Consider the following 16,449-nt stretch of genomic DNA (forward strand, 5'->3'; position numbering starts at 1 on the left):
CCACTGTAGTCCGGGCTCTACCCTTTGCCCTTCCGTCCTATCGGGGCCCTGGGCGGCCCTGGGCGGCCCTTGGCCTTGCTCTTATCTGCTCCAGCCACTCCTTGCACCTGTCCAACGCTCCACGCCCCCTCGGCCCGACTGGCTTTGTGGTCCATTCCAGGCCCGTCCTCCAGTGCCGTCCTCCAGGACTGTCCTCCAGGACTGTCCTCCAGGACTGTCCTCCAGGACCACCCTCCAGACCCGCCCCAGAGTCGGCCGCCAGCACCACCCCAGCTCCAGGTGCAAAGCGGCTGGATCAGCATCTCAATACCATGACTGGCAGTGCCTGGCCGTCTCCGCGCGATTCCATGACGCAGCCCGAGGCGCTCCGGAGGCAGCGCGGCTCAGCCGGAGGAGACATCGTTATCGAGAGATAGGCACCACTCACTTCGGTAGTCACGGGGACCAGCTGCGCTGAGCTGCGTCTGCCCGCCCCGGCCTCGAGCCCGGCCTGCCTCGGCCCACCGCGCCGCCATCTGGCCTGGGGCGGGCCGCTGGGGCAATCGGCCCGCAAAGTGGCACACATCGGTCCGTGTTCAGCCAGCTTTCCCATGTTCTCGTTTACCAAATCTTTTTGTCTCGCGCACGCCACGCCTGGCACAACTTGGTTTGAAAATCCGATTTCTTGTCCTTCATAAGGTCGAAAACGGGTCGAGAGATTGACACTTTTAAAATATATATTTCCGGTGTGGTGGGCGGGCACGGCGACGCGTCCCGATCGTTCATTTTTCCCCATCACCGCAGTGACGTTCCGTCCGTGTGGCGGCCGGGGACCGCGTTCCCGAGTCCCCGACGCACAGTGGGCCAGAAGACCGGCGGAGGCGGCCAAAACTCTAGACGCGTTTTGAGCTCCAGAGTCGCTAAGTGGGACTCGAACCGAACGTGTGACCCCACCAATGGACTGCTCTCCGAACGAGGAATCCATTGGTGGGGTCACGTTTGGTTCGAGTCTTGTTTAGCGACTCTGGAGTTCAAAACGCGTCTGGAGTTTTGGCCGCCTCCACCGGTCTTCTGGCCCACTGTGCGGCACTGGCCACGCCACTGGCAGTGTCGGGGAGGTCGGAGTGATGACCCGGTCGTAACTTGGGGACTAACCGACAGGCCGAGGCGAGGCAGGCTGAGGCAGGCCAGGGCAGCGCAATTACAAATGCAGGTCGACCGGCCCAACGGGGGTCGTGAAAACGTGACGACGGTATCTCTGCCTCTAGTTAGTCCCAGGTTCAAAAAACAAAAACTCAGAACAAAATAAATCGAATGAAGACCGAGGAAGTTGGCAAGTTGAAAGTGACTGGATTGTTTCGGGGCGTTTCAAAATGCGGTCCGTCCCGAACTGTTCCAGGATGGGCGGCAACTCGGCCTCGGCTCTCTCACAGCGACAGTCCTCGTCGGGTGGCGCGGCCGAGTCTAGTTCCGGTGGCGACGCGCCCTCACCGTCGTCCCCGCCGCCGACCGCCCCCGCGGGCCGCAGCCTCGGCGCCGACGGTCCCCAGGGCGGCCCCCAGGGCGGCCAGACCGCGCCCAGCGTCGCCAAGCAGCGCCAGTCCTCCATGGCGCTCCCCGGCGGCTCGGGCGGCGAGCGCCGACGGCAGATGTCGCTCGCCGAGCCGGGCGCCAGGGCCGCCGCCAGGCCCTCCGTCGGCGGCGACCGCGCGGGCCGCCTCTCGCTCATCCCGGGCCGCGGCCGCCAGGCCTCCCTCGTCGAGGCCCTGGGCTGCGTCGGCCAGCCCGAGGACGACGAGGAGGACGCCGAGCCGCCGCCCGACCTCACCGACCACGAGAAGGAGCTGCTCACCACGTCCTGGAAGGAGATAGAGAACAACGTGGCCCAGGTCGGCGTCATCACGTTCATCAGGTGAGTCCAGGGTTCGATCCCCGGCCGTCGCCGTTTTCGCGTTCCCCACGGCGGCGCGTTTTCCTGCTCGTGTCCCACCGGGGGCCCCGAACCACCGGGCCACCGCGCCACCCAGCGGGGACGCTTGCTTTTGTGCGTTGACTCGCTGATAGCGCCCCCTCCCCCTCCCCCGCCGCGAAGGGCCCCGGAGCGACACCAATATCGCGCCCTCAGCGCTTTACAGACGGCCGGCCGCACGCCGCCAGGCCGCCAGCCAGGCAGCCAGGCAGGCAGCCAGGCAGACCGAGCAGCCAGCCAGCCGGCCTCAGCCCGCCGACTACCATCACCATCATGCAGTTCCCCCTCCCCGTCCCGTCGGCTTGTCGCGAGTCCCGCCAAAGTATCGTTCGTCAGCCCGGCGGCCGCCAGGGCCACCAGGGCAGCCGGCTCTGGCGCGAGATTCGATTCTAATGGTGGCCCCAACCCCGACCCCGACCCCAACCCCCACTGACTGCTTCCACACGAGCTGCCCACCCCGCGCCATTTATCACGGTGAAGAGGTTGGGGGGGGGGGGGCGTCACGATCCAACCGCGTTTTCTATCTCATTTGATTCCGGTGTTTCCATTCGCGGCGGTCCGGTCTTCCGCCGCGCCGGCCACAGTGTGAGGCTATCTTCGTCGCTATCTTCGTCGCACCCGCGCGGGCCGCGGCGACACAGTGTGCTGTCTCTGTCACACGCGCGGGAAAAACTGAAATACGTCGGCGCGCGCTATCTGGCGACCGTTTCCGGAGCGCAAGCACCGCCGCACAGTGGGCCAGAAGACCGGCGCAAGCGGCCAAAACTCTAAACGCGTTTTGAGCTCTAGAGTCGCTAAGCAGGACTCGAACCGCACGTGTGACCCAACCAATGGATTCCTCGTTCGGAGAGCAATCCATTGGTGGGGTCACACGTTCCGTTCGAGTCCCATTTAGCGACTCTGGAGCTCAAAACGCGTCTCGAGTTTGGGCCGCCTTTGGCCCACTGTGCACCCTGGCTCTGTCACTCTCCGTCTCTCTCGCACCCTCCCGAGACACCCCGTGAATGCGAGGGAGACAGAGAAAGCGCCTGCCCGGCAGGCAAGCGCGCGACAACGCAGCGCGGCGTGTTGCCTAGCCGACGGTCAGCGGGCGCTTCGACGGTCCGGCGCCAACGCGACAAAAATTAAAGCGCACCGCCGCAGGACGGAGACTTGCCGGCAAAATTCCATCGCCTTCCCGAGAAACCGACACCTGCTCCTTCTTTATTCCCAGGCGGGCCAGCCTCCCCCTCCCTTGGCCCTGCCGGCGCCCCTCCTTCAGATTTACACAGGCTGCCGTATCCTCAGAGTTATGAGTGTTGCCAACAGAGCACGCCGAAAATCAAATTTATAGAGTGTATTGAACGAGCGCAGGGCCTGGCTCTGGCCGGGGTGGGAGGAGGCACTCAGCAATATCGGCGAGTAACGCGACGCAGGTCTTTCATTCCCCTTCTTGGGTCCCTTTCGGGCGCACAGTGGGCCAGAGGACCGGTGGGGGCGGCCAAAACCCTAGACGCGTTTTGAGCTCCAATGTCGCTAAGTGGGACTCAAACCGAACGAAAGACCCCACCAATGGATGGATTGCTCTCCGAACGAGGAATCCATTGGTGGGGTGACACGCTCGGTTCGAGTCCTGCTTGGCGACTCTGGAGCTCAAAACGCGTCCGGAGTTTTGGCCGCCTCCACACCGGTCTTCTGGCCCACTCTGAAGCGGCCTGCCTGCCTCGGCGTGCCATGCCATGCCGTGCCAACCTTTGAGACGTGTAGATTAACAAGCATAGCCATATCGCGATTGGTTCGTCGCCACGACTTTTTCTTTTCTCCTGCACCGTAAAACCAGCATCGTTCTTTGCCTCGCTCTCGCTTCGAGTTCCGCGTATTGTCTTTGAGTGGGACGCCGCGCTAGTCAAACGGTGCGGTTGCTCGGCTCGGCTGTGTTATTCTCTCGTTTCCCTCCTCTCTCCCGCTTCTCTCTCGCTCTCTCACCTCTCTGTCTTCTCTCTCGCTCTCTCCCGCAGTCGCGGTGATTGTGGTTCCACACGAAGTCTCGGCACGGAGGCTGACGCCGTCCTGTCGGGAAAAGAAACAGAACGAAACACTGTCAGTCACACATTTTTTCACTCAAATCTTTTATAAGTATTAGTGGGATTGATTTTTTCGTGGTGTTTTCTCCATCCATACCTCACCTCATCAAAACAAATTCGACTGCATCATTTCCATCCTGATTTCTGTAGTTTCGTTTGCGCTGCACCAGCAGGTAGTCTTTTTCCCCCTTCCGTACCGAAGTTTTAAAAAATATGAAGGCAAGTTCGGAATGGAGTTCTGAGAACAATAATAGCCTTTTTCGACGACAGAGAGAGACCAGCGGGACGCCAAACTAACTCCAATTACATTAATATCTTAAAACTAGAAACTAGAGTCAGAAGCCGACAACCTGGCCGGCGCCCAGCACTGCCCGACAAAGGGGCGAAGGACGTTCATTCCGAGAAATAGACAAAGGCTACCTCCAAATTATTCAGAGACGCCATTTTTGCTGCCCGGCAGAAACGTATTGAAATGTCGCGCCAAAAACAGAGTCGAAAACAAGTTTAAAAATTGCGTTGTTTATTTCATATCAAGAGACGGCACCGCCCTTCTCATTGCCATGAAAGATGCCAGGGAGTGACCCAATTTTTTTCTCAGTGTAGTGCTAATTAGAACGGGCGATGAAAGGATGCGCGCGAAAGGAGATCACGCCTCTTTGAAGACTGGCGATGATAAGCCCGCTCCTCGGTCAAGAAAGCCTCGTCCAAGAAAGCCTCGTTCGAGGAAGCCGCCTCAGCTCGGGAGACTCGAAGGCGACCGGATCAGCGGGACTCCATCGCGTTTTAAAGGGGGCCCAAAAAAGGGGACCAAGTTGTAGAGGGGCGCGGGAAGAGGCTCCGAGAAACGGAAATCGCGCCTCATCGAAATTCGCCCTGAAACTGAAAGCCTCTTCCAGGAGTCCAGCGACAAGGTTATTTAAATTGGAAGTTATGTCCTTTTGTGAAGAAAAGCCGGCTGGTTCCTCGTTCCTGAGCTGCACTTTTTTCTTCTCTCTCTAATTGTTTGAGTGACTTAAACCCGGCCCATACCGACACGCCTTACACAGCCGTTCCCTGCTGTTTCTGCAATAAATGATGAAAAATCTTTCCCCCCTTCTCCCTTTTCCGGTCTCATTCAAGATGGATTACATGATGGATTCTCCCCCTTGTCAGGGTTTTTGTTTTCGTTCTGCGTTAATTTTTTTTTGTTCTAACTGCGTCGGTCTCATCTACTCAAGTTTGCCATTATTATTCTCTCTATGGTGTCGAAGAAAGGAAAATAAGAAAACCGTCACAAAGGGAGTTGAAAGCCCTTCCCGTTGCGCCTTGCGCCGACTGACCCGACGCCTCCACAGGGAGCACCTCCATAGTTTCCTCCAGACGCGACCCTGTCGCGCCCATCAGCCCTAAACCGGGCCGACCGGGCCGGCACTTCGGCGCGCTGCATTTTTCGCCAGGCACCGCGAGGAACAAAGACGAAAACAAAAACAGCAAGATCCAGTTGCAAAAGAGGCGCGCTGCGCTGCGTTGGGGGAATTCCCCGGCCAAGTTTCGGCTGCCTGTTTCCAGTGTGGTGACTGGCTCGCCGGTGACTCCAGGTGGCGAAAAAGAAGAGAGCGAGAGAGAGAGAGAGAGAGAGAGAGAGAGAGAGAAGAGGGGGGGGGGAAACGGTGAAAAAAAAATCGAAAGCGGTTGGCAGTGCGGGGTCGCCCCAACTTAGACTCTCGGGTAGCGAAGAAGGCCATAATGATGGAGGAGACGAAAATCAAGCTCGGGGAAGGAGGGGTGGTCTACTGCTCATTTGCACGGGGACCCGCCACCACCACCGCCACCACCACCGCCGCCGTTCCCGAGAGCAGTGCAATACAGAGACAGAGAGATCGTCAAACCAGGCGGGGACCACTTGCCGTTGTTAGCTAAGCCCCCAGTTCCAGCCCGGGCCCGGGCCGCCCGGCGGAGAGAACCTCCCTTGTGGTCTACAGCGTTCGGCACTGTGTTCCACTGTGTTCCACTGTGCTCGCGGCTGGTGAGGCGGAAGCACATCACCGCCAACATCACCATCACCACCACCACTGCCGTCGCCACGACGACTAGGTCGCCGTGCATTTAACTTGCTGCCTCTCCGACCGCGCCACGCCACTCTAGACGACGGCAATCTCAACGGAACCACGCGTCTCTCTCGCACCCCTACGCGCCCCGCGTCTCGCCCCGCGTCTCGCCCCGCGCGCGAGACAGAGAGACGGCCCAACCTTTTAGCGTGGGAGGAAGGATCTTCCTTCCCTTTGAATAACCTCATCATTTATTCGCAAACCGCGCCGTGACGCACTCGCCTGCAGTGTGGGCGGCAAGGCACACTGCGGCACGTGACACGCAGTGACACGCAGTGACACACCAGCGGGGAAGTGCGCCGGGCAAAAAAAGCAGCAACACGCCGGATGTGTGTGTTGAATTTATACCACCGCACAACGAGCATCTGGCAGACCCACGCGCGCGCGCACACACACGTCACCACACATGCAACCTTAAAGTCTCCCTCTCACACACGGAGTCACTCACTCACACACACGCACACACTTTTGGCCGCTCGCCGCTTCGCCGCCACGCGGCTCAAATCGCATTCCACGGCCCGACGACCGCCTGTGGAAACCGACGCCTAGGTCCGCCTTTGCGCCCCCTCCCCCTTCCCACCACTTTGTCCGGGCGCGTGTCGGCAAGTGAAGTGCCCAGGGGCGGGCTTGGCGGAGGGGGGTCTGGAGGGCAGGGCGACGGCGCGGGCCCGGGGCCACGCTCTCGGAGTCGGAGAAGTGGCGAAGGGCAGGCCAAGCCAAGCCAGCGGCGTGCTCCTGTATGGCGGAGAGGGGCCGGGGCCTCCAGAGGGCCCCCACGGCGGGGCCCGGCCATGCCCCGCCATGCCCGGCCCTGCCCGGCGCGAAGGGAGCTTTGAGGGCCTATCTGGCGCGACCCCGTCACCCCGTCGGCCGATCTGCGCGTTCCGGAGCGACAGGACGCACGGCCAGCCCGGCCTAATTGAATTGCAGGCAACAATACCAGTACACTGTGGGGGAGAGGCTGGGCCGCACAGTGGGCCGGAAGACCGACCGGTGGAGGCGGCCAAAACTCAACACGCGCTTTGAGCTCCAGTGTCGCTAAGCAAGACGCTAACCGAGCGTGTGACCCCACCAATGGATTCCTCGTTCGGAGAGCGATCCGTTGGTGGGGTGACTGACGTGCGGTTCGAGTCTTGTTTGGCGACTCTGGAGCTCAAAACGCGTGTCGAGTTTTGGCCGCCTCCGCCGGTCTGGCGCACTGCGGGCCGCGACCGGCAGCGACTCACTTGTAGAAGGAGGCGACGTCCTCACCCAGGGGCCGCCGATCTATTTCGGAACTCGTGCGCAGCGACGCGTTTTGCGTTCGCTTCCTCGCCGTTCCAGAGATAACAAGTTTCGCAGTGCAGTAGTCCCCGCATGAAACAATCACCATGGCTCGCGGCAACAACACCCGGGCGGCACGCCTGGCCGGCACGCCCCAAACACACTAGTTGCAGGGGAGCCCTCGGTTTGATATCATCATCACGACCAAAGTCACGACACTTTTGCTGCTTTGCTGCCGCGCGCTTTGCGAAGGCACGCCATCACTTCTGCGCGCGCGTGTGAGTTTGCGTGCTCGTGTGTGTGTGTGTGCGTGCGCGCGCGTGTGTGTGTGTGTGTGTGTGTGTGTGTGTGTGTGTGTTCCCCTGGGTAAACACGCAAAGCCGCAGCCAGCCCAGCGGCCTCGGATCCAACTCGCAGTCGGAAGCATTTGCCACCCCCCACCCCCACACGCGCCGCGCGGGCTGCTTGCGAAACTACGGTGCCACCTCCCAATCCACTCTCCGTCTCCATCGCACTCATGGATCATCCGGTCCAGGGGCGCGATAGAGACCGCCGTCTGCCACCGTCACACTACTGGGCGGGGGCTGAGTGAATACACAGTAAAAAAAGTTTGAGTCAAGTTTTTGGTCTATCGCAGTAACGTCGTTGACTCAGAGGTTTTGATACAACTTGGCCAACCCGTTATGAAAAATCCCCCGAAAAAAATATTTACCTGTCCTTGCCTGGTTCGAAGTCGAAGCACCCGATAAGCTGACGGCGCACTGTGAAACCTTCCCTCTCTCTCAGCCACATGGTGCGTGTGCGCTGCGAGCGGGCTGCGAGGCCTCCAGCCGGCTGGCGGGTGACAGGCCTCAGACAGCTGCCAGGAGGCCTCTAGGAAGCTGGAGGATGGAGGCAGGCCAAGGGTCACTCGAATCTGCATTGCAAATGGTTTGCAGCGTAGGAGCGTGGACGGGCAACGGGCACGCGGCAGGCCGGGCTGGGCTAGGCGCCGCTAGGCGCTGCTGCGGCGCACAGTGGGCCAGAAGACCGGTGGAGGCGGTCAACATCCCGGACGCGTTGAGCTCCCGAGTCGCCAAATGGGACGCGAACCGAACGTGTGACCCCACCAATGGATAGCTCTCAGAAGGAGCAATCCATTGGTGGGGGGTCACGCGTTCGGTTCGGGTCCTGTTTACAGCGACTCTGCAGCTCAAAACAGGTCTTGCGTTTTGGCCGCCTCCACCGGTCTTCTGGCCCACTGTGCGCTGCTAGGACGCTGCGCGTTGCCCTTCGAGATCCCCTTTGGAGATCGTCAGGGCGTGGGGCCAGCCTGGAGCGAGCCCAAAGCATGCGTTGCCAGAAATTAAAAACAAAAATTAAAACGGTCGACGAGCTGCGTTCGCTGTCAAAAAGTCAAAAAAACTAAAGTTGGGTAGATTTTTGAGCGTGCGGAGTGCGTAACGCTGGAGCGCGGCGGTCGTGGCCTCGACAAAAGCCGGCCAGAGCCCCGCCGGACTCTTGGCTATGGCCGTCCGAAGCCTTGTTCGAGGTTCAAGGGCTGCTTGCTTCGCCCAGCTCCGCCCAGCTTGGTCGTGCTGGAGCCTCCAGCCGCACGGTGCCGTACCGGTGCCTGAGCGCACAGTGGGCCAGAAGACACGTGGAGGCGGCCAAAACCCTAGACGCGTTTTGAGCTCCAGAGTCGCTACACGGGACTCGAACCGGACGTGTGACCCCACCAACGGATTCCTCGTTCGGAGAGCAATCCACTGGTGGGGTCGCACGTTCGGTTCGAGTCCCATTTAGCGACTCTGCAGCTCGAAATGCGTCCAGAGTTTTGACCGCCTCCACCGGTCTTCTGGCCCACTGTGGAGCGGTCTGAGCCCTATCTACCGCCTCTTAGCGAGTCCCCGCCAAGTCCCCCGGGGGTCTTCAGTGCGTGTGTCCTCCCTAGTTAGACCCTCCGCGCGCCCCTGGACCCCCCCCCCCTCTCCAGTGTTGTCATTAGCAAGCGACACACAGGGCCCTGATGGCGGCCCAACTTATTGATGGGGATACTTTTTCAAGAGCGGAGAAGAAGCGGAGGCACAGGCTCCAAGCAGGGGACACTGAAAAAAAAAATAAATGAGAAAATCCCGGAAAATCCTGTTTCTGGAATTTTCCAAAGATCGCAGACGGTTATTTTTCGTTCCACTCTACTAGTTCTTTGGAAATTTCCGAATTTTTTTAACAGTGTGCGCACACCGTGTAGATGGGGTGTCTGTCTCTGTCGCACTCGCAGGGCGCGCGGGACAGAGCGACGCAACGACTCTTCGGAGTCAGTCCGCAGTCGGCGACCGGAGGGTCTTCAGCGGCCAACTTTTTTTTCTCGGCGACCGCCATTAGGAAGGGAGAAGGGCAACCGAGGTTCGATGGTCTTTAAGGGAATGAACAGACAGACAGACAGACAGAGAGAGACAGACAGACAGACAGACAGACAGACAGACAGACAGACAGAGAGAGAGAGACAGACAGACAGACAGACAGACAGACAGACACTGAGTTACTCCTCCGTAGGGGCGTCGACGCTTGGCGCTGCGAACGGCGCACGCAGGATGCACACCTATCAAGCAGCTTTGCCTTGCTGACTCCAAACATCGTTCTGTCTCTCTCGCACTCACTCCTCGTGAGGCGTAGTCCGTATAGGCCTGCCGTAGGGGTGCGAGAGAGACAGAAAGCGCCTGTCGGGCCTGCGCATAGTCCCGCCTGGATAGACACAGACAGAGAGATAGAGAGCTGAATGGCGGCTGATGAGCGGTGGATTTCGGCGTGCAGCACAGACATACACACACGTACACACAGAGAGACACACAGACACACACAAACACACACACGATGGCGTTTGTTTCACTTGGAAACGCTGCGCTTGGCAGCCTTGCAGTGGCGCGGCTAAATTGAAGACGACATACCTCCCGGCATACACTGATTCCGAGAATCGTTTTCGTCGCTCTCTCTCTCTCTCTCTCTCTCTCTCTCTCTCTCTCTCTCTCTCTCTCTCTCTCTCTCGCACCTGTGCGGGAGAGAGACAGAGCGACGACTCCGCTCGGCGTGTTTGTCTCAGCGAGCGTCTGGGCGCAATTAACCAGCAGATAACACAGTGTGCCGCCTTGCCATCTCCGGACGCCTTGCCGCCTTCCGGCTGCCTGCCTCTGTCTCTCTCGCACTCGCGGGCCTCCCCCGTCGGGCCGTCGCGGTGCGAGAGAGACAGCGAGCGCCCGATCGACGGGCAACCTCCGTGTCGCGAGCGCGCGCCCGTGCGGCCGGCTGCCTAGCTCCTCGATCGCAGGCGCTCCAGTCCGATGTGTGTGTGTGCGCGCGCGTGTGTGACAGTGTGTGTGCGTGTGTGTGTGTACGTGTGCGCGCATATACTCGTGGGTGTGCGTGCCGCGTCGCTGGGGATTCGCTTACAGCCCCCCAGGGCTTTCTTCCGCCACTACTTACAGGGCCGCGGGCGAGGTTTCGCAGCCCTTTCGGGGTCCTTGACGTCCTTGACGCCCTCGACGGGCGAAAGGGCAGGGCGGAGCGCAGGGCGCAGGGCAGGGCGCCGACGGTCTTATTGTGACAGGTGTGTGGGAGCGCGCTTTGCGTGAGAAGGCGCCCGCGGCTAGGTGCGAGCCTCGTGCGAGGGCGTGGGGTCCATACCTGCCGGGGACGGAGAACCCTCTCTCTCTCTCTCTCTCTCTCTCTCTCTCACACACACACACACACACACACACACACACACATGTTGAAGGCCGTGTCATACTCGTCCCGCGTCCACTACATCACCTCCGGTCGGAAAGCACGGAGAGAGAGAGAGAGAGAGAGAGAGAGAGAGAGAGAGAGAGAGAGAGAGAGAGAGAGAGAGAGAGAGCCACTACAGCGCGGCAAAGCCAACCCCGCGAACGGCACGCGCGCCCCCGCCACAGAGCCGACCAAAGCGCCAACTTTTGAAATACTTGAAAATCCTTTTCAAATGAGAAACTGGTTCCGCTGTTGTTGTTGTTAACTGTTGTTGTTGATGCCCTCTCCGGACGTCCAGAGGAAGCGCAGCGCCATGGCGGCGCGCAGGTCGGCTCGAATTATACTCGCCGTCCTTTGGGCGGCGCGACGCGCGCAACGCCACTGTGAATTGAGCGTGATTACCCCACACCAACCCGCCACACCCCTTCCCGCTCCGCTCCGCCCCGCCCCGCCCCGCCCCCGTTTGCTCGTTTCGTGTGAATCGCCCGGCCGGCGTTCACGCAGTCGTCCAGCGCGGGGTGTGCAGTGCAGTGGGGTCGCCCCTCAAAGAACACCGCGATAAAAGGGGGGGAGGGAATGGACAACTTTCGAAAAGAAAAATGAACAAATAATCACTGTGGCAAGGGGATTGGTGTTATTATTTTTATTGCGCGGTGAGGTGAGTTCAACGCGGCAAGGCAACGGCAAGGCGTTTTACTGCCCCTCAATCGTCATGTCTATTTGTTGTTGTTGTTTTTTACGGTGTGGGTGCCGCTCGGGTTCCGGTGTAGGGTAGCCAGGGTGACCCATGTCGGCGCCATCCGCGCGGAATGCGTGGATATGAAGCCCGAGAGCAGTAGCGCCGACGGCGCAGCAAGCGCAGCCTCGTCGCTCTGTCTCTCTCGCACTCACGGGCCGGTCGCATAGGTGCGAGAGAGACAGAGCGACTCTGCGGCACCACAACCTCGCTCTGGCGCCAGGACGCGCAGTCGGGACCGCCCTGATGAGCACCACACAGAACCCCCGGCGAGAAACGGGACCAAAAGATTGCACTCGAAAATTGAGTCTGTACTGAGTACGCACTTGGAGCACTTAAAAAGTGTTCCGAGTACAGAGCACGTTTTCACGAACAAACAAGAAAAACTGGTGTCCAGAAGAAATAAAAACAAAACCGGAGGTGCGTCGTTGCGGTGTACTGACACTCGAACAAAACGTGTGACCCAACCAATGGATTGCTCTCCGAACGAGGGATCCATTGGTGGGGTCACACGTTCGGTTCGAGGCCCGTTCAGCGACTCTGGAGCTCAAAACGCGTCTGGAGTTTCGGGCGCCTCCCGCCTCCACCGGTCTTCTGGCCCACTGTGCGCCGGCGTGCTTAAGATCGTTACCAAGACAGCGCATATAATTTGCGTGCGCAACGACGGGCCCCCGCCTTGCGTCGCCCCGTCTCCCTCGCACTCGTGGGGCGGTATCCGTGCGAGGGAGGCAGAGAGCGTCGACGTGGGGCGTCTTCGGCCCGCTTCTCTCCGAGGAGGCCCGCCGCGGGCACGGCCGGCGGCGGGACAGCCAGCCCAGCCAGCCAGCGGAAGTGCCAACTGTTGCGCAAGCCGGGGAAACGCCAGCAGGCCCTCGGCCAGCCCTCGGCCAGCCCTCGGCCAGGCCGGCAGCGCCAAGGCAGTGCCCCCTCGAAAGGCCATGAATTTCCCGTTCCGACGCCAGATTGTGAAAGGAGTGGTGGCGGTGGGTGGGGTGGTCATGTTCGAAGGGAGGGGGGGGAGCGGTCAGCCGCGCTCTTATACGACTGCAACCGCCAATCCCAGCAGCGGAACGAACCTGGCAACACTGACCCGAAAACGGGCCCAATTCGTATAGGAAGCAGCTGCAGCAACAACAACAACAACAACAACAACGAAAGCAGCTTTACCGAGTGTCAGTTGAGAACGGCGCGCTTTTGAGAGCAAACCCAGTGAAAGTAATTGGCGGTGAACAAAGGACAGTCCCCCTTTGCTCCTGGCTGGTACTTGCTAGCAGCCGCGCACAGTGGGCCAGAAGACCTGTGGACGCGGCCAAAACTCCAAGCACGTTTCGAGCTCCAGAGTCGCTAAACAGGACTCGAAAAGGACGAAGTGACCCCACCAATGGATTCCTCGTTGGGAGAGCAATCCATTGGTGGGGTCACACGCTTGGTTCGAGTCCCATTTAGCGACTCTGGAGCTCAAAACGCGTCTAGAGTTTTGGCCGCCTCCACCGGTCTTCTGGCCCACTGTGCGCGGAAAACGCGAGGCTTCACGCTCCGAGAGGTCCATACCGCCCGCTGCCTTTGGAGGAGGCACTCGAGTTAAAGTAAAGACTTGCATGCGAGGCTCGCAGTTTCTAGTTGGAGCGGCAACTCGCCTAAGTCGCCGTATTACCCACACTTGGGCCGCTTCGTCAGGCTTCGCCGAGCCGCTCGGCCGCCGTGTGCAGCGCGAGGAACAACAAGCACAGCGTGGAGGCGCCGTGGCGTAGTGGGTAGCGCGCGGGACACGTGAGCCGCAGGCTGCGGGATCGAATCCCCGCCACGCCACGCAGCTTCGTGCTTTCGGAATGGCAGTCCCCCGACAGTGCAGGAGCCTTTCGCCTGGCCTAGGCTCAATCCACACTATCATTCTGTCTCTCGCACTCACGGCCTGTACCACCCGATGCCCGATGCCCACGCGCTGACGTTGATTCGTCTGTCCCACTCGTGGAAACCAAAAAAAAAGGAGCTTCAAACAAAACGGTTGCGAAGAGTCAACCCGAGCTCTTGCAAAAGCATTTAGACTGGCCTACTGGACTGGCTTTTGCTGATTTTATTTCTCCATCCACACACTCTCTTTCTCTCTCTCACACACACAAACACTAAACGTAGCGTATTTTCTTTGTCTTTACTGTTTTTTTCTTTTTTTTTATCCACCTGCAGCCAATCCATCCGCTTTACTGAGGCCGATGCAAAAGAAGGAGTCTTTATTATTGTTCCTGAAGAGGGGGAGGGGGTGGGGGCAAAGTTGTGGACGAATCGGGTGGTCGGGAAGAAGATGGGATTGAAGCCAAAGGTCCCCGGCGAGGCCGCCGCCAGCGGTCCGACCGCCACGCCGCCACCGCACTGGCTAACTTTGGATTGACTATTACGGGGAAAACAATGCGCCTCAATATTTCGATTAACTCACGCGCCTAAAAGTTTGGGGGGGGGGGGGGGAGAGAGAGAGAGAGATGAGAGAGAGGGAGCTTTTCCATTTTTCCATTCCGCGCTAACAAACGCCCCGAGTGGTGGCTGGCCAGGCGGTGAAATGTGAATCCCTTGGATTCAATTAGTGTTCGATGGACGCCGACGCCATTCAGGTAATGGGCATCCCTGGCCGTTCACGGCGGTTCTACAGAGTAGGCCGAGATTCACGCGCGGCTAGATGGATGTATGGATGGCGAATGTTTGGAGAGTGGGCGGGCTCGCTGCAGTGGGCGCCCCACCCGCCCCTCGTGTGCGAGGGAGACGGAGCGACGAGGCTGATCCTGGTCCACTTGGCGCAAAGTAGCCGCGGGTTGAAGCCACTCTGTTTGCCGTGCTCCGGCCTCCGGGCTGCAGCGTCGCTCTGTCTCTCTCGCACTCGTGGGGCGGCCCGTAGGGGTGCGAGAGAGACAGAGCGACGCCGGTACAATACGGCGCGGCCGCACGGCATCTAGTCGATTGGAACCAAGAGCCGGGGGAATTAAGCCGATGCCTCTGGGCCAGGCAGGGCCAGGCAGGGCCGGGCAGGGCCGGCCCAAGCGAGGCGATGCGGTGTCGACGACGGTTCCAAACTAACTTCCGACCAGGCAAGCCGGGCGCGGCGCAGCCATGGCGCAGCCCAGAGCGTCAACGGCCTTGGGAGCAGCAGTGGACCATCCCCGGGCTGAACCACGCACCAAACACGCGCGCGCGCGCCCGCACACACAAACACACACACATACAGACACACACACAAATCTTAGAGAAAAAAGTGAAAAAAAAAGTCTGGTGTTTGAACCGGGGACCTGGGCCTCGGCCGGAGCGGCCGTGCGTGGTCAGCTGGAGGGTCAGAGAGGAGCTGCTTGCCTAACAAAGTGGAAAGGCGGGGGGGCATATAAAAAAGCAGCCCGCGGCATGTAACGAGGTGCTGCAACAACAACAACAACAACAACCGCGACGACAGCAACAACGAACAACAAGAGCCATATCGGCTAACAAGCGGGCCCCTTGGCTGGCTGTATACACGCGGCCCCCACGTCCACGCTCTGTCTCTCTCGCACCTATACGGGACGCCCCACGAGTGCGAGAGAGACAGAGCGACGGAAGTCTACTCGTCGACGTCGTCGACTCCTCTTCGCCGTCCTTGCGGTTCGTCGACGCCCCCCCCCCCTCCTTTTCCGAGCCTATCTTGCCGTGCCAATCTTGCTGTCGCCTCCCCACATTCGATTTGCGCTTTAATCAAGATTGCTCAGTCAATCCTGACGCCTAATCACGTCAAACGCTCCATTTTCGGAAGGATTTTCGCCCCGGGCCCTCGCGCGTGCCGCGGCGTGCCGGCCTCGCCCAGATCCTGATCGGTTCTGATCCTGACCTTGATCCAGGTCCATGCATCCCGATTCGGGCGAAAGCGGGCGAAAGCGGGCGAGAACGGAAACCGGGACCCGTGGTGGTCCAAACGCATTACACCGAAAAACACAATGTTTTCAGGTCAAAGACTATTGCTTTCCGTTGTGTTGAAAGCCGGTGTAAAATTAGCAAAGGATTCAACTAAGATTTCATTCAGTTTCATTGAATTTCTCCGCACGGATGTTATCCGATGTTCTATCGAGATTCCCGAATTCCACGCGTTTCCGAACCATTAGTAATCAACTTGCGCCGCGGCGCGTGAGCCAAGGCTTCGGACCCAGCGAATCGCCCCCCTCCCCCTCTTCTCTCCTGCTGTCAAGTGGAGGGAAAAAAACTCCGGTGGTGGCAGGCTTGGCAGGCCGGCCGGAGCGCCCGGAGCAGTGCTTTGGATATCTCTGCGACTGCTTGTCGGAGAGGGGCAGCTCGTGTGGAGACGACACACGGCTGCTTCCCTGCTCCTCCAACCCCGTCGCTAAAAGCTAAAAAAAAAAATATATAAAAATTAAAAGAAATGTGGTTGGTTTTGTCGTACCGACCAAGAAAGTAGCCTGCAGTCAACACGACCAAAACTATAAAAAAACCCAAAAAACAGAGACTTTTTAGAAAATAACTATTTTCAACAGTGTGCGTCTTTTCAACCCCTTCCCTCTTCCTGCTCCTCCTCAATCTTTCCACCTGACTCTCGGTATCTCGGATTAATGCCGCACGTATTGACAGGCGAACATAGACGGGCCGACA

The 16,449-nt window shown here is 59.5% G+C and overlaps 1 protein-coding gene across 1 annotated transcript in view; it reads left to right on the top strand.

The window, feature by feature from the left end:
• Positions 1-1,586: 1,586 nt before the first annotated feature.
• LOC117645663 (neuroglobin-like) overlaps positions 1,587-16,449 on the top strand; it is a 40,913-nt gene continuing 26,050 nt past the window's right edge. The window contains exons 1-2 of the mRNA XM_034385957.1: positions 1,587-1,624; positions 1,724-1,891. Of these exons, the coding sequence (XP_034241848.1) occupies positions 1,587-1,624; positions 1,724-1,891 (206 nt within the window). The remainder of the gene's footprint in view (positions 1,625-1,723; positions 1,892-16,449) is intronic.

This window comes from Thrips palmi, unplaced genomic scaffold, assembly GCF_012932325.1.
Source record: "Thrips palmi isolate BJ-2018 unplaced genomic scaffold, TpBJ-2018v1 HiC_scaffold_10, whole genome shotgun sequence".
NCBI lineage: Eukaryota > Metazoa > Arthropoda > Insecta > Thysanoptera > Thripidae > Thrips > Thrips palmi.